At 48.0% G+C, this 22549-nt stretch overlaps 2 protein-coding genes across 7 annotated transcripts in view; both read left to right on the top strand.

The window, feature by feature from the left end:
* The first annotated feature begins 235 nt into the window (after positions 1–235).
* On the top strand, positions 236–2457 carry LOC115546638 (ependymin-1). Its single transcript, XM_030360270.1, has 6 exons — positions 236–431; positions 538–569; positions 665–811; positions 903–1089; positions 1866–1947; positions 2146–2457. Exons 1-6 carry the CDS (start codon positions 359–361, stop codon positions 2267–2269), a joined length of 645 nt encoding a protein of 214 aa, XP_030216130.1. The 5' UTR covers positions 236–358; the 3' UTR covers positions 2270–2457.
* A 773-nt stretch (positions 2458–3230) lies between these two features.
* Positions 3231–22549, top strand: part of thoc2 (THO complex 2) — a 32947-nt gene continuing 13628 nt past the window's right edge. For all 6 annotated transcript variants that reach the window (XM_030360266.1, XM_030360265.1, XM_030360263.1 and 3 more), the window contains exons 1-22: positions 3231–3353; positions 5362–5417; positions 5888–5979; positions 6169–6220; positions 6649–6719; positions 7688–7809; positions 9166–9299; positions 10194–10354; positions 10699–10791; positions 11303–11452; positions 12764–12936; positions 13619–13814; positions 14826–14864; positions 15009–15139; positions 15383–15484; positions 16767–16851; positions 17054–17147; positions 17603–17683; positions 17770–17866; positions 19024–19141; positions 19731–19910; positions 22150–22314. In XM_030360266.1, coding sequence (XP_030216126.1) covers positions 3289–3353; positions 5362–5417; positions 5888–5979; positions 6169–6220; positions 6649–6719; positions 7688–7809; positions 9166–9299; positions 10194–10354; positions 10699–10791; positions 11303–11452; positions 12764–12936; positions 13619–13814; positions 14826–14864; positions 15009–15139; positions 15383–15484; positions 16767–16851; positions 17054–17147; positions 17603–17683; positions 17770–17866; positions 19024–19141; positions 19731–19910; positions 22150–22314 — 2457 coding nt within the window. In that variant the 5' untranslated portion in view covers positions 3231–3288. The remainder of the gene's footprint in view (positions 3354–5361; positions 5418–5887; positions 5980–6168; positions 6221–6648; positions 6720–7687; positions 7810–9165; positions 9300–10193; positions 10355–10698; positions 10792–11302; positions 11453–12763; positions 12937–13618; positions 13815–14825; positions 14865–15008; positions 15140–15382; positions 15485–16766; positions 16852–17053; positions 17148–17602; positions 17684–17769; positions 17867–19023; positions 19142–19730; positions 19911–22149; positions 22315–22549) is intronic.

The raw sequence follows: 22549 nt of genomic DNA, 5'->3' as shown, positions 1-22549 counted from the left end.
TGTCTGGCGACCTCAGAATCAGAAAGGACCCAGGGAGGAGCGCGGCGTTCCCAGTCCCAGCCTCGAGGTCACGCGAGGTAAGGGACAGAAATTTGTTCCCAGCCATGGGAGCTGTGTTGCTCCCGCGTGATTGGTCGGCCCAGCGCTCTATACAACAACAGCTCGTCTGTGCTTGTGCAGGTGTTTGCGAGGAGGCCGGGGTCGCCACGGGGACCGCGAGGGGCCTGTTTTTGTCGACCCCGCTCAGGCTGGGATGGGGGGGCTATAAAAGGACCCTGGGTCCGGCCAGACGCACCACAAGCTGCGAGCGTCGTCTTTGCCTGTACTTCCTTTGTTGTGAAGCGCCCGAACCGTGGAGATGTTTGCAGTCGTCGCGGCGTTGTGTCTCATGGGTCTGTCCACCAGCCTGGCGGACCACCACCAGGCCTGCCGTAAGAACGCTTCTATTCAGCGGCTCTGCTGTGAATGTGTGTCTTCATAGCTCTGTGACGTCTGTTTGAGCTGCACTCATATCCAAGCTTGTTGTTGTTTTCGTAGATTCGCCCAACATGACGGGGACTGTTGCCATGGTAAGTCTTACGAAACCCCCCGACCAATCTTCTTCTCGACGAGAACAGACGGAGAACCCCTGAATCCTTTCTTACTGCCTTTCTCCCCCCCCCAGTCCGATTTGAGGAACGGAGCCAAAGTAGTCGCCGAATTTGTTTACGATCCCTTGGCGAGGAAACTCCGCATGAAGACCGCCCCCTGGCCCGGCTTCGTCACGACCAACTCGTCCAGGAACCTGGACCTGCTCCTGCTCTTCGACCAGGTACCCCTTCTGCCCTGTGTTTGTTTGTAGCCCCTCGTTGGAAGCCTGGGGTCGGTTCTCTAAGGGGGCTCCCCGTGGTTCTCCCTGACAGGGGGTCTTCTATGAGATCGACAGCAAGAACCAGAGCTGTGAGAAGAAGGTTCTGCACTCGGCCGTGAGCTCCATGGAGGTGCCACCCGGCGCCAGCTTCTCAGTGAAGACCACTCTGGGGAGCGAGACTGTGGCCGGGGAAGGACTGACCCTCAGCATGTGGAAGGGCACGGTACCCAAGACCCAAGGTGAGGCCCCTGAGCCATGAGCTCAGCCTAGGCTTTGAGATCGTCCTCCATTAATCTCAGACAGGATACCTGCCTGGGTGTTACAGCAGAGAAGGCAGGACCGTGATAGAACGAAAGAGATCGAAAAGAACGAAAGCGAAATAAGAATAAAAACGACTGACCGATAGTATCCTGAATAGTCTCAACAATAACAATAAGATCGGTAGCTATGAAGGTGCAAAAATAAAAGTAAAATTTAAGATGGTTTCATAGTGGCCTTGTTGGTGAAGGGTGACCCTGTTTACCTCATTCAAACCCCCTCCCAGGGGACACCACCAACACTGAGCCCTTTCTATTTGGTACCTGGGCTGAACGGGCCCCTACCAGACAGACAGACAGACAGACAGACAGACAGACAGACAGACAGACAGACAGACAGACAGAGAGACAGATGCACACATACAACTATACATTATATCTGTACATAACAGCTTTACATTATATCTGTACATTACAACTATACATTATAAGCGTGAGATTCAGAGTGAGATTGAGAGGGTGTGTTTGAGAGTGTGTGATTGAGAGCGAGATTGAGAGGGTGTGATTGAGAGTGGGTGATTGAGAGAGTCTGATAAAGGGTGTGTGATTGAGATTGAGACTGTGTTTGAGAGTGTGTGATCGAGAGAGTCTGATTAAGGGTGTGTGATTGAGATTGAGAGAGTGTGTTTGAGAGTGTGATAGAACAGGAGTGAGACGTGGGGAGGGACCGGGCTAATGTTCAGCTCCTCTGTTTCCAGGTACTTACTGCACCGCTGTCACCGAGGGGTGCATGCCCGTCAGCACCACCTACACCTCCAACTCCTCCATCATCATAGTCGGGTGGGTGTGGTTACAAACACCTTAACACTTCTACTACCATCTATTGCTCTTCAGGATACATATCTATATCTATAGATCTATATAGATGTCTATATCGACATTTATTGACGTACACAATGAGAACTTGTATGTGTATGTGTGAGTGCGTGCGTGTACATGTGTGTATGTGTGCGGGTTTGTGTGTGCGTGTGTGTGCAGCCACATCCAGGTGGAGACTGAGATCAAGGACCCGGAGAAGCTGTGCGTGCCGTCGTTCTGCGAGGGCGAGGAGGTGGACACACACGACGGCTCCACCCACACCTTCTTCAACCTGCTCTTCTAGCGCTCCCTCTGCCCTTGGCCCCTGTGACACGATGCAGTACCGCAGGGGGCCACTAGAGGGAGCCTCTAGATCTCTCAGCTCTGTAGGTCCGCTCCTGGGACCGCTGTGGTGCCTGCAGCCTGTAGCACCTAGCGCTGCTGCTCACAGTAGTTAGAAGTCTTTGAAAATAAAAATGTTTTAAGACAGAAGTGATATTGTGAGCTGTTTTTATTGTCTTGTACCAGGCAGTTGATTTCCAGATAGTCAAGGTAGAAGAAATTAAATACCGGATCAAATGTACTCCGTTGGGAAGTTACGTTATGTGTGGTTCTGGTGGTTTTATTTACAATTTGAGACAAAAGTATAACTATTACTAATACAAATTGACAGTGGCCATGTTACTATTATGTTCACCCTGGGACATAGCCCAAATCCAAACCAGTATACAAGTACAACATTCATAGACCCCAATGAAATGGCAGTGGCATATATATTTATCTAGCAATAGTATTATCAGTAATAGTCTGATTGTGTAGTAAATAGACTAGTTCCTTAAACCTAAACAGATTGAAGCGTTATTTAGGAGAGAACATGCGGCCCCCATGCGGTAACTTAATGAACAGCACGACCTCGAATGAAAAACAAGAGAGGGCAACCGTTAGGATTTTTTACGCACACAGAAATATATATATTCATAAACGTGTGTGTTTTTGAAGTTCCAAATAACATTGCAGCACATATATTTGATATTTGTGGGAAAAAAAACACAGAAAGCCATTTTGCATAACAAATAGATAAGGAAACTATGTCAGTAGTAGTTATAACCGTAATATTTCTTGGGCAGTATTACTGATAAAGTCCAACAACAGTTATTTAATTCTGCCTCTCAACAAAAGCCACAGCACTGCATTACCCCACTGCACCACCAGAGTGCCCGGCGGGCCTGCAGCGGCTAGCGGAGGGAAGCCACCGGGGGCGCCCGAGAACACTTGACCCTGAGCGGACACAGACAGCCAGACATCCGGGCTGTGTAGTGGAAGATGGCGACACTACTCCTCCAGACTGATTGGATCAAAAACTGGGAAAAATCTGGAAAACACGAGTTGTAAGTCACACCATTCAACCATAACTCTAAGAATAAGTTTTCCATGAGAAATTGCTGAAAATAAGTGGCCAGATTTGAGCGTATCGTCCTGCTCAGCGTGGTTAACGGCTAGGCTAGCTGCGGTACTAGCAGCTAAAACCAGTGTATGTGAATGTAGCTAACGGCTAGGCTAGCTGCGGTGCTAGCAGCTAAAATCAGTGTATGTGGAGGGAGCTAGCTGTGGTGCTAGCTCCAGCGTTAGCTACGGCAGCAAGACTGCTCTGCTAGCTGTGTCACTTATTTTGGGGGGATTCGATAACTCATTGATGTACCTCAGGGTTGGACCCGGGAATATTTTTATTTTATGAGCCCCCTCACTTGGCATCGCTTCCTAATCAAACTAAGATGTCTTGTCCAACGTTACTGAACACATTTTACAAGCTGGGCACCACCGTTACGTCGTCTAAAGGCTCGTTATTAGCATATAGGAGCTCATTACCGCTGACTGCAGGTTAATTAGTCGGGTTATCAAAGTGAGTGGATGGCGGTCAGCGGGGAGTTAGTTTGATTCGTGTGCAGCTCGTCTAGGTCCGGGAAGACTGGAGGAACTGTTGCGCCTGTGACTCCTCCATCGGCTCTGTACCGGAGAACAAAACAATCATATCATATTAAACGGGGAGACATCACGATGTAATGAGTGGTATTCGAGATGATGGGGCATTACGACCACATATCTTCCATCTGGCCGTAAGATCTGATTATCAATATCAAACATTCTTTCTTTTGAAAAAGCAGGGCAACATAGGCCTATTAGGGCAGACTTTTATTTCCAATGTCTAATAAAACCGACGTGTTAAAAGTGTTATACACGTATTTGAAGTATTCATTGTGGTGTTGATGTTAATGGATTACTCCATAATATTCTTAAAAACCCTCCTTGCTAAAATGTATGGAAAAGGGTTAAAGGGGTAGTTCGGAATTGTGGACATAGGGCCTGCTTCACAAGTTAGCCTTGGTGTTCTTTATCATTGGAGACAGTTTAACACATTTCATTCAGTCCTTCTAGTTGCAGAGTTTGCTCGTGCTAGGCTAGCGCACGGCAACGGGCAATACTAGCCCGCTAATAAAACAGTCTTACCCACTCGACAGTACACCCGGGTCAAAACAACTATAACGCCAGACGGTCGATGTAAATGTCTGTGTTGATAGAATAATGTTAGAAATAAACCCAACCTTGCGTTGCATTCAATTTTGAGGGAAATAATGTGTCTCAGCAGCAGTGTTATATTCCTGGTAGTAGGCTACGGCAGCGGCGGACTGATGCCTAGGTTTAAATTCCCGCTGCTGCTGAGAAAGTCTCTTAAAATGCGATGAGCGGTTGGTTTTATTTCTAACATTATTCTGTCAACACAGACTTTTACATCTATAGTCTGGCGTTATAATTGATTTACCTCGGGTTTACTGTGGAGTGGGTAAGACTGTTTTATCAGAAGGCTAGAATTGCCCGTTGCCGTGCACTAGCCTAGCACGAGGGAACTCTACAACTAGAAGGACTGAATGAAATGTGTTAAACTGTCTCCAATGATAAAGAACACCAAGGCTAACTTGGGAATCAGGCCCTATGTCCAAAATTCCGAACTACCCCTTTAACTGGAAATAATCACTGGTTCAGTTGTTACTGCTAGAAGTATGTATATCATGTTCAGCCATTCTCTTCTTGCATGTAAACCAACCATATCATTATTATTAAAAAAAAAATGGTAAGCCATGCATGTGGAAAGTATTGATGTTAATCCTGAAATACTGACTTATTTTTACCTAAAACTTCAATGGCTTCATCATTACAATTGGGAATGATCAAATTTAATTGATTAATCCCAAATGGTAAATTAGGATGTTGGGTTTTGCTATTTTTATGATCTCCATCTTGTGTTGACCCTCTTTTCCTTCAGCAATAGTTTAGATAACACTTGTTTGAATGTTGGAGGTGGTATACACATGACTGATGTTTATTGGTTCCTTCTCCCAGTGTGCAGCTGTGTAAGGATCTCTCAGAGAAACCAAGCCATGGCTGTGAGGTTAGAGGTGAGATTAAGTTTTATGAACACTTTAAGATGTCCTACATTCGTACACCTCGCAGACCCTCCCAACCTCCCCCCACACCTTCCATACCAATACTTGACCTTCTGTCCTATCTAAATAACACCATATATTCTAACCTACAGAAGACAAGAGCTTTGGTTCTATGTAAGGGGAGATTAAATCATTAAATATGTCTTGTGTGTTGATTATAATAATAATAATAATACATTTAATTTAGAGGCGCCTTTCAAGACACCCAAGGTCACCTAAGCATAATGTGGTCAACATTATGCTGACCACTATCTAATATAGACAGTATTATTGAGTTATTCTGACTGTGTTGTGTGTTATTTGAGTTGATGAGTTTTAATGGTATGTTTATGCAGAATTGGAACTGTATGTGTGTGTGCGTGTTCTGCAGATTGTATTAACTGGTGTGTGTTTTTTTGTGTGTGTGTTTGTGTTGCGTACAGACATGCAGACGGCCCTATATGAGCTGTGCTGGCAGGGGGTTCAGGGTCACCTCAAACTGGACCTGGCTTCTTCTGTCCTTGGAGACATGATGGTAAATATAATGTGCAGGGAGCCCTGGGGTCGCAGACAGGCCCGTTCTGCCATGTCTACCATTCCATACTTACTGCTCTTAGTTCGTCATGGAAGGTCGTTGTACATGTTCTCCCGTGATTCTGCTGTGACGCCCCTTTGTGGGATCCCCGTCCTCCAATGTCAAAGTGACTTAAAGGTGTGCTTACAGGAACTCCGAGAGGACATGGCCTCCATACTGGCAGACGTCTTCAGCATACTGGGTCAGTAGCCACGCCATGCATCAAATAACAGTCGCAAATAATAACACGCACCAACATGCTCATCAAATAATAACACACACCAACAATGCATGCTCAACAAATAACTGCTACACCGACAATAACGATGCTAACATGCTCAACAAATAAATGCTACACCAACAATAACACACATTAAAGAAATAAATCAACAAATAAGACTACCTGCTCCTTCATGACCTGTCTCTGTAATGTCTAACCCCTACCTGATCCTTAATGACCTGTCTCGGTACTGTCTAACCCCTACATGGTCCTTAATGATTTGGTTATCTACTCTTCAACCCCTCTCGGCTCCCTAATGACATCTAGCGCGTGCTGGTTGATGAGTGATATTCATTTAATGCTAATGTTGGATCAAAATTGGAATATGAATCCTGGCCTTATGATTCCAGATATTGAGACGAGTGCCATGGAAGAGAAACACAGGCGGGAGAACTACACCCAGCTGGTCGGAGCCTGTCTGGTGAGGCTCTGCGATACGTTGTCCCGAGGAGCTTCAGTCACGTGATTACACCTCAGTTTGATGCAGGTGTATCTCTTGTCTGAGTGGCGTTGCCGTAATTTCAGGAGTAAAATTATGTGTTTGTATAAATACTTATCATCAATTAAATTTTTTAGCATGAGCGCAATGTAAGCAGCAGTTGGTGTAAATGTAGTAGAACCGTCTTCTACTGGATGAAAGTATTCGCAGGGCTGGACGCTAGCCTTCCTAGTTGGTATTACTGGTGCTAGCAAGCTAAGGAAGTCAGGAGCACGAACACACCTTTAGTAGCACACAAGGGAGTGGGTCTATTGAACTGGTTTACATGGGAGAGATAAACCGTTACCTCTCCTTATAGTTTGACCTTGAATGTTTTTGAATGTGGAAAGCCAATTCATAATAATAAAAGAGATAATGAAATAGCTAATAAATAATTATCAAGAGTGATGGATGATAGGCTACTGAAAAAAGGAATGTGACATCGGGGACAAAGACGTTAAACACAAAGGGAAGTCAAGGAGAACACACACAGGACAAAAGGGAATATCAGCATTGGCATGTCGGGTAACAACGTATCAATTTAACGTTCAACTTCGTGGTACATTTTGTGTAATTCTTCATTGAATTCCTTTAAAAACAGGACACATAAATCATTATTACTCTTTATTTGATTTTTAAACGATGATGGGTTTGCGGAAACTAGTGAAGTCACCGCAGTCCTAGTCAATTCACCGGTTTCTGGTCTTCAGTGAGCCGACATATTCAGTTGAATCGTGTTTCATTAAGGCCATTGACTAGGGAGGGTTCTTTGTAATTGGCTGATTGTGTAGGAATAGGGACCAAACATCTCCTGGGCATCTAATACTAGACGAACAGCATGTGCGATCCGAACGTGGCCCTGTTTGTGATGAGCTGGAGGTGAGGTGTTGATCATGGTTAATGTCCTCCAGATGTTCGTGCCGGAGGTGATTCTGAAGGAGCGTCTGGACCCAGACACGCTGGAGTCCCTGGGCCTCATAAAGCAGGCCCACCAGTTCAACCAGAAGATCGTCAAAATCAAGACCAAGCTATTGTAAGTCCTGAATATGTTCAGCACTCCGTGGCAGTCTTTGTTGAGTCCTGCATGCCCTGGTGTATCATGGGAACTGTAGTTTCGTCCCTTGCTCCGTCAGTGACCATCAGTTTGGTTAGTTTGTGGGACACGTTTATAGCCGTGGTTAGTTTGCCTTGAGCAGAAATAAATGTCACCTGTTGCATCTCTCTATTTGTATCAGAGTGTATAGGAGAGTACTGCAGTGGTGATAGCTTTGCAGTGTGTATAAGTGCAGTACTGTAGTTGTGCTGTAGTAACAGTGTGTATAAGTGCAGTACTGTAGTTGTGCTGTAGTAACAGTGTGTATAAGTGCAGTACTGTAGTTGTGCTGTAGTAACGGTGTGTATAAGTGCAGTACTGTAGTTGTGCTGTAGTAACAGTGTGTATAAGTGCAGTACTTTAGTTGTGCTGTAGTAACAGTGTGTATAAGTGCAGTACTGTAGTTGTGCTGTAGTAACAGTGTGTATAAGTGCAGTACTGTAGTTGTGCTGTAGTAACAGTGTGTATAAGTGCAGTACTGTAGTTGTGCTGTAGTAACAGTGTGTATAAGTGCAGTACTTTAGTTGTGCTGTAGTAACAGTGTCTATAAGTGCAGTACTGTAGTTGTGTTGTAGTAACAGTGTGTATAAGTGCGGTACTGTAGTTGTGTTGCAGTAACGGTGTGTCTAAGTGTAGTAGTGATAGTACTGTAGTGTATACAGGCCATATTGGACAGCCTGTCCTGGTGTCTCCTCACCTGATGCCCCTGGTTGTCCCAGGGCTCTGGAGAGAGACGGCTAGCCTCCAGAGCGCTGGTTGTCTCAGGGCTCTGGAGAGAGACGGCTAGCCTCCAGAGCGCTGATGGAACAGAGCAGCTCTTCTGTCGGCTTGTTGTTGGGGCGCAGACGTTCCTGTGTTGTAGGGCTGAATTACAACTGAATTCAAATCGAAACGTGATGTAATAGAACGCGATATGCAAATTGAAAAGGCTGCACAGAACCCCCAAAACAAACCTTTGTTTTTTTTGAGGGGATGATTTGTTACCGTTTCTTACTGGAGATCAGTAAGATTTATCTTTATTTTTCTTTTACAATTCAATAGTTCAATAAAGAGGTTATAATATCAATTCATCTTAACACAGCAGCCTGGCCTAATTGAAAGCAGTTTATACGTTGTATGCTTCTAATGTTGTGATGGTCATTCTGAAGAATATTGGTTTTTGAGTGATTAATACAGAACATAATAAATCGGAATCGTAATATCGGTCAAAATAATCGCAATTCGATTGTTTCCCCAAAAGGTTCAATCCTACTGTGTTGTTATGAGGTGACTAACGTCCAGCCTCGTTTTTTCCAGCTACAAGCAGCAGAAGTTCAACCTGCTGCGAGAGGAGAACGAGGGATACGCTAAGCTGATCTCAGAGCTGGGGCAGGACCTGTCTGGGAACATCACCAGCCACGTAGTGCTGGAGAGCATCAAGTCACTCATAGGTACGTACGACTCGTATGTTCCCCTCAATTTCAGTGTGTTAACGGTAGGGCTGGCCCGAATTATTCGAATACTCGTTCGGAAAATGAATATTCGAAGCTTAAATCGGTATTCGGAGCTTCGTGTTTTTTTTTCACGTACGTGACGTTACCAGAGCGAGTGAGGCAAACTATAAGCGACACCAAGCAGAGAAGTGAGAGAGGTGGAGGAAGAATAGATAGGCTATCTTGTTTCCCTTTACTTTATAACACAACATCAGCAGGATCTCGGGAGGAAAAGTAATGCTTAGCGAAATGCTAACCGTAGCTTAGTTGTTTGTTACGTTCGCTGTACAGCTCCGCGCCAATCAACTGTGACTGGCTTGCTGCAGAGCGTGAGCGTCTTGGGAATACCCGGTCAATATAATGGATATAATATGGACACATAAGACAATCAATATTCAGTATTTGTTATGGATTTATTGTACAAAGTCCCTGAAAAGATACACGTTCCAGGATGAATTGAAAAGCTCCCGTAAGGGCTGAGATGGCAGAGGACAGCTGATTTGGGACGGAACGACAGCTGTTCGCTTCCACGGGGAAAAACTAAGAAACTCCAACTTACTTAGGCCTACTAATTAACGTTCAAAAGCTATTAAATCTTCATCTAAATATGCAGATACTGTCAAAATCGGTTCCAGGGAGTATATAGGTATTATTAATGTTGTTTTTGATGGTGTGTTTTTCTGGAACGAGTATTCGAATATTCGCTCGGAAAAAACCAACGAGTATTCGAAGCCTGAAAAGTGGCATTCGGTCCAGCCCTAGTTAACGGCCACCGCTGCCGTCCAAGCTCCGGCTCTTCACACTGCCGTCAGTACATCCTCTCACTGTGTCGCTTCCCCCCCCCCCCCGCAGGCTGTTTCAACCTGGACCCCAACCGCGTGCTCGACATCATCCTGGAGGTGTACGAGGGCCGCTCGGACCAGGACCACTTCTTCCTCTCCCTCATCAAGTCCTACATGTGTGAACCACTCACCCTCTGCCACATGCTGGGCTTCAAGTTCAAGTTCTACCAGGTACGGACCCCCCTGCTGTTCTAGAGGCTTTCGCGTTCTGACGGGTAGCTTGGGTCCCAATACTACAGGCCACATGTTTAATCAATTTATCAAAAATCAAAAGATTAAATGACTGTTGCTGTTGTTGATGAGTGTAAGCTGCAGCCGTGTTGATGTTGACCTTAGCCTCGTGCATACAAACAAACTTTCTAACTGTCGCTCTCCTCTCTCCTCCCCGCATGGTCTCTCCTCCTTCCTCTGTCTCCTTTCCTTCCCACTCCGTCTCTCTCTCCTTCTCTTACTGCCTCCTCCCCCCTCTCCCTCTCCTCCCTGTCTCTCCCCCCTCCCTCCCTCCCTCCCTCCAGGAGCCTAATGAGGAAACCCCCAGGTCTCTGTACCACATCGCTGCTGCTCTGCTCCACCACAACCTGGTAGAGCTGGAGGACCTCTACGTACACGTAAGAGACCAAGAGAACCTCTCCCTCTAAGGCCTTATGCTCCTCCTGACACCCCATACGTTCACACTGGCCTCCAGGTTCCAGTTCATGGAGTTCAACAAGATAGGTTTCTTGTCGACAAAAACATTGTTCTAACGGTAAGGCAAAACGCTGAACATAAAACGAGTTGGACCCTTTGATAACCTCTCATAACGTTGGCGCTCACCTTATGAATCAGGTTGTTCAGCCAAGCCGCAACACAATCCACGTCATAGCGGACCTGACAACATTGCATGTGGGTCAAATGCTGTGCTGGTGTCTCTCAGAAAAAGACGCTGTGTGATGTGTGTTGGGTCTGTACCGGGATCAAACCCTCACTGCCTCACAGTGTCTCTTATTATACCCGTAGAGCTGGTTAGCTTCAAAGCACCTTGCTGGTGAAGGATGGGTTCAAACCAGGCCTGCCGCGGTCCCACGGGGATGGGCTTTGGGTGTGCTTGAGTCATTGATCTTGACTTTCTTGTGCTTCCAGCTCCTGCCACAAGATGTCAGTATAGTGGAGGAACACAAGAAGGAGATCCAGGAGGCCAAGCAGATCGCACGCAAGCTGGTGATGGTGGTGGTGCCCTCGGAGAAGAGCGAGGACAAGGACAAGGAGAAGGAGGAGGAGAAGAACGACAAGGTACGCCCCTCCCCCCCCCCCCCAAGGTGGACCCTAAGGCGTACTTCATCTTCGTCCCATATGGGGCATTTGAGGCCACGAGGTAGACGAGAGGGGGATGAGTTATCTGGAGCATCACGTGTTCTGATGGAGCTCCTCTGGTCCAGTACCGTATGCATGCTGGTGTATTGGTAATGAGGATGTTTCCCCCGGTTACTATTGCGTAACGTTAAAGGAATACGCCGACTATATGGATGGGAGGGTTATTTTCCTCTTCGCCACACTGGAGGAACGGTGGGCTGGTTGACTGACAGGCTGGTTGCGCTAACCTGCTTCCGTGGATGTTGTCCCGACGCGGGCAAACCCCAAGACCGAGCCAATCCGATCTGAGTGGAGCGTTGGGCTGTTATGGGGCTTCGCTGTCTCCCCGAAAGTCTCGAGTGTCCCCTTTGAGGAGAGGGAAGGGGCTATGGCTCTAGGATCCCCGCAGGCAGACTGAGGGGGGCAGCTAGTGCCGACCTCAGATCTCCGCAACACAAAGCCAGCGAGACGCATCCGTTTCTGTAGAAGTCACACGAGAGCTGGTTTTTCCCCGGGCTGGTGAAACCCTGCAGGACCCCACCGCCTGCATGTCCGTTAAGGCGGAGTGTGAAGCGGCCTGTCATGCTGACGATTAATCGAATTCAAGCTGAAGTTGCGATGTAATGGAACGCAAAATGAAAATCCCATAGGCTGCGGTTAAACAAAACTATATATATTTATTTTTTTTTACTGTAACTGACGGGAGATCAGTAGAAAAATTGTATTTTACAATTTAATAGACAAGGCAACTTTATTTATATAGCACTTTTCATACACAAGGCAGACTCAAAGTGCTTAGTTAGTTAGTGCTTAATAGTTAAATAAAGATGTTGTATCAATTCATCTCAACACACAAAACATAAATATATATTTTTTTTTACTGTAACTGACTGGGGATCAGTAAGTATCTTAATTTTTTTTATTTTACAATTTAATAGTTAAATAAAGATGTTGTATCAATTCATGCATCAATTCATCACATAGACCTGGCCTAAAGGAAAGAGCAGTTTATATGTTGACCGCTTCCAAAGTTGTTTCGGTCATACTACAGAATGGTTTATGGCTGGTTTAGTGAATAATCCAGAACATAAAAAATATAATCTAATACTAAATCCCAATATTGGTCCAAATAATCGCAACTCGGTTATTGCCCCAAATCGCCTCACTGTAACGCTCAGGACCTTCTAAGCAGACACTGACCGGGTGAGGGTCTCCTGTCGTCGTCCCCCCCGTCCCCCCGTCCCCCTACAGCCTCCAGACAACCAGAAGCTGGGTCTCCTGGAGGCGCTGCTCCGCATCGGCGACTGGCATCACGCCCAGAGCATCATGGACCAGATGCCCTCCTTCTACGCCACCTCGCACAAGGCCATCGCCCTGGCCCTCTGCCAGCTGGTGCACCTCACCGTGGACCCCCTCTACCGCAGGTGAGCACCAACGCCAACCCTCTGTACCGCTGGGGCGCCCCAACGTGAACCCCAATGTACCGCTGGTGCACCTCACCGTGGACCCCTATATGAACTCGTGATCGATTGATGTATCGACCGGCCGATATATCAATCGATCACACACCGATCTTTGAGCTAATTGCGAGCATCGGCATCGGCCGATTTTTACGCAGATTTTTATTTATTTATTATTTTTATTCCTTGTTCCTTTTTTGAATTGAGACCTGTGACATTTGAAATCATCATTGTGTACATTTTAAGATGAAAGCAGCATCGGCTAATTATAAAATCTATATGGGTCGATCCCTGATACGAACGCTCTGTACCACTGGTCCACCTCACAACGGACCCCTGTAGTGCAGGTGGGTCCTGCGTTAGAACCCCCATGTCCTTCTGAATTAAATTTAGATTATTTGACGTATCGAGAGGTACTGTTCTGTTTATTGTTAGTCTGATTGGATGCTGTTAGAATGAACACAGGTCAAGTGATCACCCCGCTGGTTCTTAATGGTGTGGCTCAACCCCCACAGGTCACGTGATCACGTGACCTGACCCCCTCAGGTCACGTGATCACCCTGCTGGTTCTTAATGGTGTGACTCAACCCTCACAGGTCACGTGATCACCCTGCTGGTTCTTAATGGTGTGACCTGACCTCCACAGGGCCGCTGTTCCCAAGGGGGCCAAGGGGCGCGTGTTGAGGCCCCTGAGAAGCCGCCGGACCCCCCGGCCGGCCGAGAGCTTCGAGGACCTGCGGCAGGACACCTTCAGCATGCTCTGCTACCTGGGGCCCCACCTGTCCCACGACCCCATCCTCTTCGCCAAGGTGGTCCGCCTGGGAAAGGCCTTCATGAAAGAGGTAGGCCCCCCCATGACCCCTAGTGCGTCAGGATGGATGGAGTAGGCCTCTCTCTGCGAGATGAATGGAGTAGGCCTCTCTCTGCGAGATGGATGGAGTAGGCCTCTCTCTGCTAGATGGATGGAGTAGGCCTCTCTCTGCTAGATGGATGGAGTAGGCCTCTCTGCTAGATGGATGGAGTAGGCCTCTCTCTGCTAGATGGATGGAGTAGGCCTCTCTCTGCTAGATGGATGGAGTAGGCCTCTCTCTGCTAGATGGATGGAGTAGGCCTCTCTCTGCTAGATGGATGGAGTAGGCCTCTCTCTGCTAGATGGATGGAGTAGGCCTCTCTCTGCTAGATGGATGGAGTAGGCCTCTCTGCTAGATGGATGGAGTAGGCCTCTCTCTGCTAGATGGATGGAGTAGGCCTCTCTCTGCTAGATGGATGGAGTAGGCCTCTCTGCTAGATGGATGGAGTAGGCCTCTCTCTGCTAGATGGATGGAGTAGGCCTCTCTCTGCTAGATGGATGGAGTAGGCCTCTCTCTGCTAGATGGATGGAGTAGGCCTCTCTGCTAGATGGATGGAGTAGGCCTCTCTCTGCTAGATGGATGGAGTAGGCCTCTCTCTGCTAGATGGATGGAGTAGGCCTCTCTGCTAGATGGATGGAGTAGGCCTCTCTCTGCTAGATGGATGGAGTAGGCCTCTCTCTGCTAGATGGATGGAGTAGGCCTCTCTGCTAGATGGATGGAGTAGGCCTCTCTCTGCTAGATGGATGGAGTAGGCCTCTCTCTGCTAGATGGATGGAGTAGGCCTCTCTGCTAGATGGATGGAGTAGGCCTCTCTCTGCTAGATGGATGGAGTAGGCCTCTCTGCTAGATGGATGGAGTAGGCCTCTCTCTGCTAGATGGATGGAGTAGGCCTCTCTGCTAGATGGATGGAGTAGGCCTCTCTGCTAGATGGATGGAGTAGGCCTCTCTCTGCTAGATGGATGGAGGTCTGGTTGATGTTCTGACTCTTGTTTCTGTCCACAGTACCTGGCTGAGAACAGGGCTGAGTTCAAAGACAAGATGGTGAGTTAAACTATAATAATAGCATTCATATTTACAACCCCATGTAAAGACGGGGTGTTTTGTACAGAGTTGGGTTATTTTATATTACGAGTTCCTACAGAAGTCTGACTTCCTGTGTGTGACTTCCTGTGCGTGTGACACCAGGAGACGCTGCTGAGCTGCTTCCTGAGCATCGCGGACCAGGTGCTCCTCCCCTCCCTCTCCCTGCTGGAGTGCAACGCCTGCCTGTCTGAAGAGGTCTGGGGGCTCTTCAAGCTGTTCCCCTACCAGCACAGGTGACACTCGCACCTGCACATCTTTTTTTTATTCACACTGACAACTGTGCATCTTTTTATACACACCTACACACAAACGCACCCTTAGACGCCAAACACCTACACACACGCTTACACCTTAACCCACGCACAAACAACACGCACACCTAAACGAACACACACACACCAACGCACACATGCACACGCACGCAGAGAGTAGTGTGTGTGCTTGCGTCTGACTCTAGCGTGTGTTCTGTCCCTCAGGTACCGGCTCTACGGTCAGTGGAAGAACGAGACGTACTCCAGCCATCCTCTGCTGGTCAAGGTGAAGGCCCAGACCATCGACCGGGCCAAGTACATCATGAAGTAAGAGTTACCCCCAACATCTGCTGTACACCTCCGCCATTGGACTAAACCAGGGACGGAACTAGGGCTAACTGGGTAACGTGGACGGAACCATTGATCACCGGGTCCTGCTACTCAATGTTGACAGTAGCCGGGTTTCCATGGACACTTCTGATCAGATTAGATTTCTAATCGGAATAGATCTATTCCTATCATGCGATCCGAATGTACTACATGGCATTTACAAAAGAGGTAAGCGTACGTTCGTATGTCTCTCAAGCACACCTGCCACATCTGGACCGGCGTTGACATTTTTATGTAGGCCTATTTGATTTTAATGAAAGCCCAGCAAGAGAGAGCTTTTCTCTGCCTGCTCCTTCAATTAGGAAGGAGGAGGACAGCACAGCGACGTCAGTTTCTCGCCCGATCTTTATATCTACCCCCTCCTCCGCTGCAAACAACACGTATTTGGATGAGAGTGCTCGGCCAAGACTGTTGGGGGGGGGGAGAGGGAGAGTGCTGTTATGTAAGGGAAAATGTACAGAATGCCGGTCATTAGCCCCGACAGGGCAAACTGGACCCCGACGCGAAGTGGAGGTGTCTTGCTTCGCCCTGGAGGGTATTATTTTCGATAATGATCGGCAACTACAATTACCTTTCGTAGTGTAGAAATAGTCCGCCAAAGACGTTGACGTCGCTTCGTGGACACGCTCGGGTTGATAAGTTACCGATCTACTTGCGGAGGGGTAAGAAAGACGTGAATCAGGCAAAAAGTCAAGTTCTGTGTGCATAAAAGTACAGACGGACCAATTGCGAGCTACTGCAGCTTCTGATGCCATCCCTCTTAAGTTAAAAAGCAGCCGCACCCACCCCAAACCATTCGGAATAAGTGTATACATGTCGATTATAGCGGACTACACCACCTCTTCAATTCCGCATAGAATTGTATTCCAATGGAGGTGTATATATGATAATTTTCTATTCCGATTGAGCTGCTTATAATCGGATCAGAAGTGTCCATGTAAACGCGGCTAGTGTGGCTGAATAGTTCTTAGCCTCATTTGCAGGTGGATTTGGTTCCATGAGTCTTTAAACGCAAACCACTTATTAACTGCTGGAAAAATATATATTAAAAAAGTGAAACCGTTTTGACCGTGAAGCCCGTTATAATCGACCCTCTGTTCACTTTGGTGTTTCATCAGTGACGGTTTCAGCTAGACAGGAAGCCGTGCAGCGCTGTGCTCCGCTCTTCCTGTCTTGACGTGTGTTAACGCATGCTGACGTGTGTTGACGTTGTCCCCAGGCGGTTGACCAAGGAGAACGTGAAACCGTCGGGGAGGCAGATCGGCAAGCTCAGCCACAGCAACCCCACCATCCTCTTCGACTACGTAAGCACCTGAGGATATCAGACCCCCAGATGATGGCCCAAGCATGGTCCTCCTGTCTGGAAACATTTAAGCATCACACTATTCTTACCCTATGGTATAGTGTCAGAATAGGAGCTGGCGACAGATGTTGGTGTGAATCGGTCTGTTTTGAACGTTTAGTGAACTGATCCAGGTTTTTACTGTAACGTTCATCTCTCTCTAGATCCTGTCCCAGATCCAGTGGTACGATAACCTAATCGGGCCTGTGGTGGACTCTCTGAAGTACCTCACGTCCCTGAACTACGACCTGCTGGCCTGTATCCTCCACCTGCAGTCTTTACCTTCTCTGGGGTCCAACCGGCTCCTGGGGTTTTGGGATGAACTGGTCCAGATCTCTAAGACCAGCAGCATTGTCTTTGGACTCTGATGGCCTCCTCTCACTGAAGTACAACGAGGACCACATGTCTGGGATGTGATGGGCTCTGGTGGTCTTGAGATGGGCTGAGACCCCCCCCCCCCCCGGTTCCTACAGGGCCGCTTTAGACCACCACGATGATCTGACACTCAATAGACTGGAACACATGTACACAACATGTATTCATTTATCTACTACTGGACAGGGTAGAGGAGTTCTAGGGGTGAGAGAAGTGTGTTCAGAATGTATTCATGAGTAAGCGCTAGTGTGTAATAGAATATAATTGTTGCATCACATACATATTGGAAGGAAGGCATTGTTTTTTTGCTGCACTTTTCTTCTTAACCGACCAATCAGATTGCATCATCGAGGCTCTGGCCAATCCGGAGAAGGAGAAGATGAAACACGACGACACCACCATCTCCTCCTGGCTGCAGAGTACGTTCCCCTGTTGTCTATGTTCTCAGCCAACGGCTCTCGGCTGTGAGCGGTCATGTGATGGTGTCATGTGACCCGGTCCCTAGGTCTGGCCAGTCTGTGTGGAGCGGTGTTCAGGAAGTACCCCATCGAGCTGGCCGGCCTGCTGCAGTATGTGACCAATCAGCTGAAGGCAGGGAAGAGGTAACCAATCACGGAAAGCCCACCTGTCTTAACAGGACTGTGACTAAACATTATTATGATGATTACTACCGAATCTCTTCTAGGAGGAATAATGTATACTTAGTTACAGTATTTAATATCGCATGTAATACAGCCTGGAATGCACACGAAATATCGAAAAAATATATATAATTACAATTTGGGCATTTAGCAGACGCTTTTATCCAAAGCGACTTACATCGGTTAATACACACATTGACACACCGACGGCAGAGTCAACCATGCAAGGCGACAGCCAGCTCGTCAGGAGCAGTTAGGGTTAAGTGTCTTGCTCAGGGACACATCAACACTCAGCTAGGAGGAGCTGGGGATCGAACTAGCAACCTTTCGGTTACAAGGCAACTGCTCTACCTCCTGAGCTAAGCCGACCCCATATATCTGTAAACATAAACAAAAATCCCCACCAAACTTACTTGTGTGTGGAAAATATACATAGATGTGGTTCAAAATGTGTTGTGGCCCAGAGCAGTCAAACTAGTGCTGCTGCAGAAGTAGTTTCCAAAGCGGCTGTGCGCTCTGAATGAATGAATAATCCTAGAAACTACACACAGAAGAGTCCCCACAGTCCAGCAGAACTCAGTGAAAGCCCTTAGCTATGCATGACTCCCTTAACGGAGTCCCTGTTTGGGTTTGTTTGAGCTGCGCAGCCATGCTCACGACAGCCACGTCTCCAGAATAACCACCCAGTGTTTGGGTTCAATTGAGCGTGGATGTTCTCAACTCTGCAGAACATCCCTCCACAGGGGTCACAACACTCCCATACCCCCCCACACCCCCCCCAGACCTCAGAGAGCTGGAAGACTGGGATCTGTGTGAGACGTACAGATTCCCATACAGCAACTCAACTGACAAAACTCTTGTGAACTCTGATGAAACTCTTGGGCGAGTCGAGCTGGGACCTCATTGAGGCTGTGTGTAGCTGCTCCCCCAGGGTTGTGGCTTCCATTCTCACTGGGACCACCCGCGATACGAATGTTATGGACAAAAAGGGGGCCACCAAACACCTTGTTTATGAACGGACCGAAGGAAGAGGAAGGTCAACCCTCTCTGAACTGTTGTCCGAGGTCTGTAAACGGGTGTACGTCTCTGCTTGTGTGTGTGTGTGTGTGTGTGTGTAGCTTTGACCTGCTGATCCTGAAGGAGGTGGTGCAGAAGATGGCCGGCATCGAGATCACGGACGAGATGACGTCGGAGCAGCTGGAGGCAATGACCGGGGGAGAACAGCTCAAAGCAGAGGTGAGCGTCTCACCTGGTTCACACTCTCACTCTATGGGCCGCATTCACCCAGCGGTCATCTTGGCTCTCAACCCTAGGCGGGGGAAGGAATTGGACGGCCATCTTGGTTCATAACCTAGTAGGTGTTTGTGTAAACTAGGTGGCCATCTTGGTTCTCAACGCTAGCTGGATGGGTGAACTGAATGCGGGATACTGTATTACTACCAGGACACTACTTCCCCGTCCATCTGATGCTTAGTGTCGGACTGAATGGATCCATAAAACTGAACACAGCGGACTGTCTATCTAATCTATCTTCATGTGGTCTCCCTCACCCACTCCGTCTCCCTCACCCTCTCCTCTGTCTCTCCTCTCCCTCTGTCTTCTGGTCCTCTTCTCTCCCTCTCCTCTCCCTCTGTCTTCTGGTCCTCCCTCTCTCTGGTCCTCTCTCCCTCTCCTCTCCCTCTGGTCCTCTCTCCCTCTCCTCTCCCTCTGGTCCTCTCCTCTCTCCCTCTCTTCTGTCTCTCCTCTCCTCCCTCTTTCCTCTCTCTCTGTCCTCTGGTCCTTCCTCTCCTCTCGTTCTCTCCTCTCCCTCTCTCTCCGTCCTCAGGGGGGGTACTTCGGTCAGATCCGTAACACTAAGAAGTCGTCCCAGCGGCTGAAGGACGCGCTGCTGGACCACGAGCTGGCCCTGCCCCTCTGCCTTCTCATGGCCCAGCAGAGGAACGGGGTGGTGTTCCTGGAGGGCGGCGAGAAGCACCTCAAGCTGGTGGGGAAGCTCTACGACCAGGTGAGCCGTCAGACACGGTGGTGTGTTGGCTGTTTAAACAATGATGTGTGGGACGTTATACAGGATGGTCACTGTGATGGGACTGTTATAGAAGATAGTCACTGTGATGGGACTGTTATATAGGATGGTCACTGTGATGGGACTGTTATACAAGATGGTCACTGTGATGGGACTGTTATAGAAGATGGTCACTGTGATGGGACTGTTATACAAGATGGTCACTGTGATGTGTCTGTTATAGAAGATAGTCACTGTGATGGGACTGTTATACAGGATGGTCACTGTGATGTGTCTGTTATAGAAGCTGGTTACTGTGATGTTTCTGTTATACAAGATGGTCACTGTGATGTGACTCAGTTATACAGGATAGTCACTGTGATTTGTGGGCTGTTTATACTAAGGATGGGCACGAGTAGTAAATTCCAAACTCGAGTGATCGAAGGAATTCCTCGAGGATCAATCGAGTACTCGTTTAATCGAATCTATTTTTAGAATGCAACGCATCTGCAGCAGGAATAGGCCTGATGATGAACGGCAATATTACCAACCAAACATGTAATACTTATTCTCCATCAAAACAGTCAGAGTTATCAGAGTATTCATTATTTATTTTTGCAAACGTTCAAAACACATTTTCCTTACAAAAATAAATATGCGTCTCACAATTTAAATCACGTCGAACCAAGGCCTGTAACAGTTTAAAAAAAAACGAAACAAGTAGCCTAACCATTGCAAATAATTTAAAGCTGCAAATAAAACGGCAGCAAATGGACTATGGAAATACTCAGTGTTGTGATCTTCTCTACACGCCCGGGATTACAGCTGCGTCTTGCGGAAGTGAAAATAGCAGACACACTTTCACTTTCACCGTTGCTGCGGGTCTGCTTTGCCGAACTCACCGTTGTGTTTCAGGAGCATATGTTGCCGCATACTAGTACTTTCTGGTAGCTCGATTTCGCTTGGCATATTTTACATTTCACCTTATGATCTCCTATTTCTTTAAAGTATTTCAATTCTTCGCTGCGGTTTGCTTTAACCGCCATCTCTTAACTTTTTGAATTCTGGCGTGCCTGCACACGGCACGGAACGCGCCATGGAAATGGATGCATTTAATTTTCTTTGTGCCCACGTCATGCGTTAGTGGCGCCGACAGAAAATTTATACATTTGCTTCAGAAAACTTTGTTTGTGTGTGTATATGCAAACTCGAGTTTGCCTGTCCACCAACCGAGTTCATTTGTAACGAGGAGTACTCGAGTAATCGATTCCTCACGCCCATCCCTAGTTTATACACTGATGTGTGGCCCATTCTCATGGTGCTGTAGACCAGTAAGGGGGGGCTGGTGGTAAAGGTTGGACTACTCCAGTAGTCCAGCAAGGCTGGATCTGGCTTCAACCTCGCCCATTTGTCAGAGAAAACGGTCTCAGCGGTTTGACTGGTTTTAGATGTACCAGGGCCTATATGACTAGGTACAGACCTGTCCTGAACCTGGTCTAGCTCTGCTACCCGGTACACACCCCCACCATGGACCGGGTCTCTGTTAGGACCAGGAGGCCTGGTCCTAGACCTAACAGAGACCCGGTCCATGGTGGGTGTGTGTACCTTGTAGTGGACTCTAGAGTCCTGACCATCACACCTTCCCCCGCCTGCAGTCCTCCAAAGGTGTCGCAGTGCAGGTGTCGGGCACGGGGGGGGGGGGGGGGAGACTTGGTCTGCCTGTTGATCCTGGGGTCTATAGAGGCGCCTGAGGGACTGGCAGGCGCCGCGGACAGACTCACAGTCTGAGAGACGGTTATCCATCTAGGGGACAGGAGACCGTGTACCTCCGTCCACGCTATCGCCCTGAGTGTGGCCGCCTCTGCCAATCACCGGCAGCGCGTAGACCTTCAATGGCCCAGGCTGAGGTTTACGTATGATACAGCATGTGTCGTAGTAGTGCTAACGTCCCTGGGAGGGACGTTAGCACTACTACCCCGACGTCAATAAAACCGTGAATCCTGGCGTTAGAAGTCAACCGCACGCATACGATGCAGCTACGGTTCCGAGAAAGAGCGACATTAAATTTAAACTCGCCACGGTTGGTTTTTATTAGCCCGTTAGTCAACGTGTTGGACCGATCCAAGGCAGGTGTGGGTCATCACCATGGTAACGGCATGTTGTGGCGTTGGCGAGGTTACCACGGCGCTGTGTGCTAACCAGAGACTGACCCCCTCCCCCTCTACCCCCGTCCTCCTTGCAGTGCCACGACACCCTGGTCCAGTTCGGGGGCTTCCTGGCCTCCAACCTGAGCACGGAGGACTACATCAAGAGGGTCCCCTCCATCGACATCCTGTGCAACAAGTTCCACACGCCCCACGACGCGGCCTTCTTCCTGTCCCGACCCATGTACGCCCACCAGATCCTGGTGAGCGCCACTTCCTGTCTATGGTCACATGACTGGAACGCCAGCAGGTCCTGGTGAACTCCACTTCCTGTTTATGATCACATAAATGGAAAGTCCCTAGTGCCAATGGAACGGTTGAGTCAATGAAAAGTTTGTGTTACTTTTTCAAAGTTTTGACACTTAATTTCAAAATCCAAAAGTCCCGCCTGTTCACACCACGCTGCAAGACCATCCATACTTGTAGACCAACCAGAGA

This window comes from Gadus morhua, chromosome 7, assembly GCF_902167405.1.
Source record: "Gadus morhua chromosome 7, gadMor3.0, whole genome shotgun sequence".
NCBI classification, from domain to species: Eukaryota; Metazoa; Chordata; class Actinopteri; order Gadiformes; family Gadidae; genus Gadus; species Gadus morhua.
The sequence above is the reverse complement of the archived record's forward strand: the minus strand, read 5'-3'. Positions and strand labels throughout refer to the sequence as shown.

Coding starts and splice junctions, on each gene's coding strand:
- LOC115546638 (XM_030360270.1), top strand. CDS start 359: ATGTTTGCAGTCGTCGCGGCGTTGTGTCTCATGGGTCTGTCCACCAGC. Junction 432..537: donor GGACCACCACCAGGCCTGCC/GTAAGAACGCTT, acceptor TTGTTTTCGTAG/ATTCGCCCAACATGACGGGG. Junction 812..902: donor TGCTCCTGCTCTTCGACCAG/GTACCCCTTCTG, acceptor TCTCCCTGACAG/GGGGTCTTCTATGAGATCGA.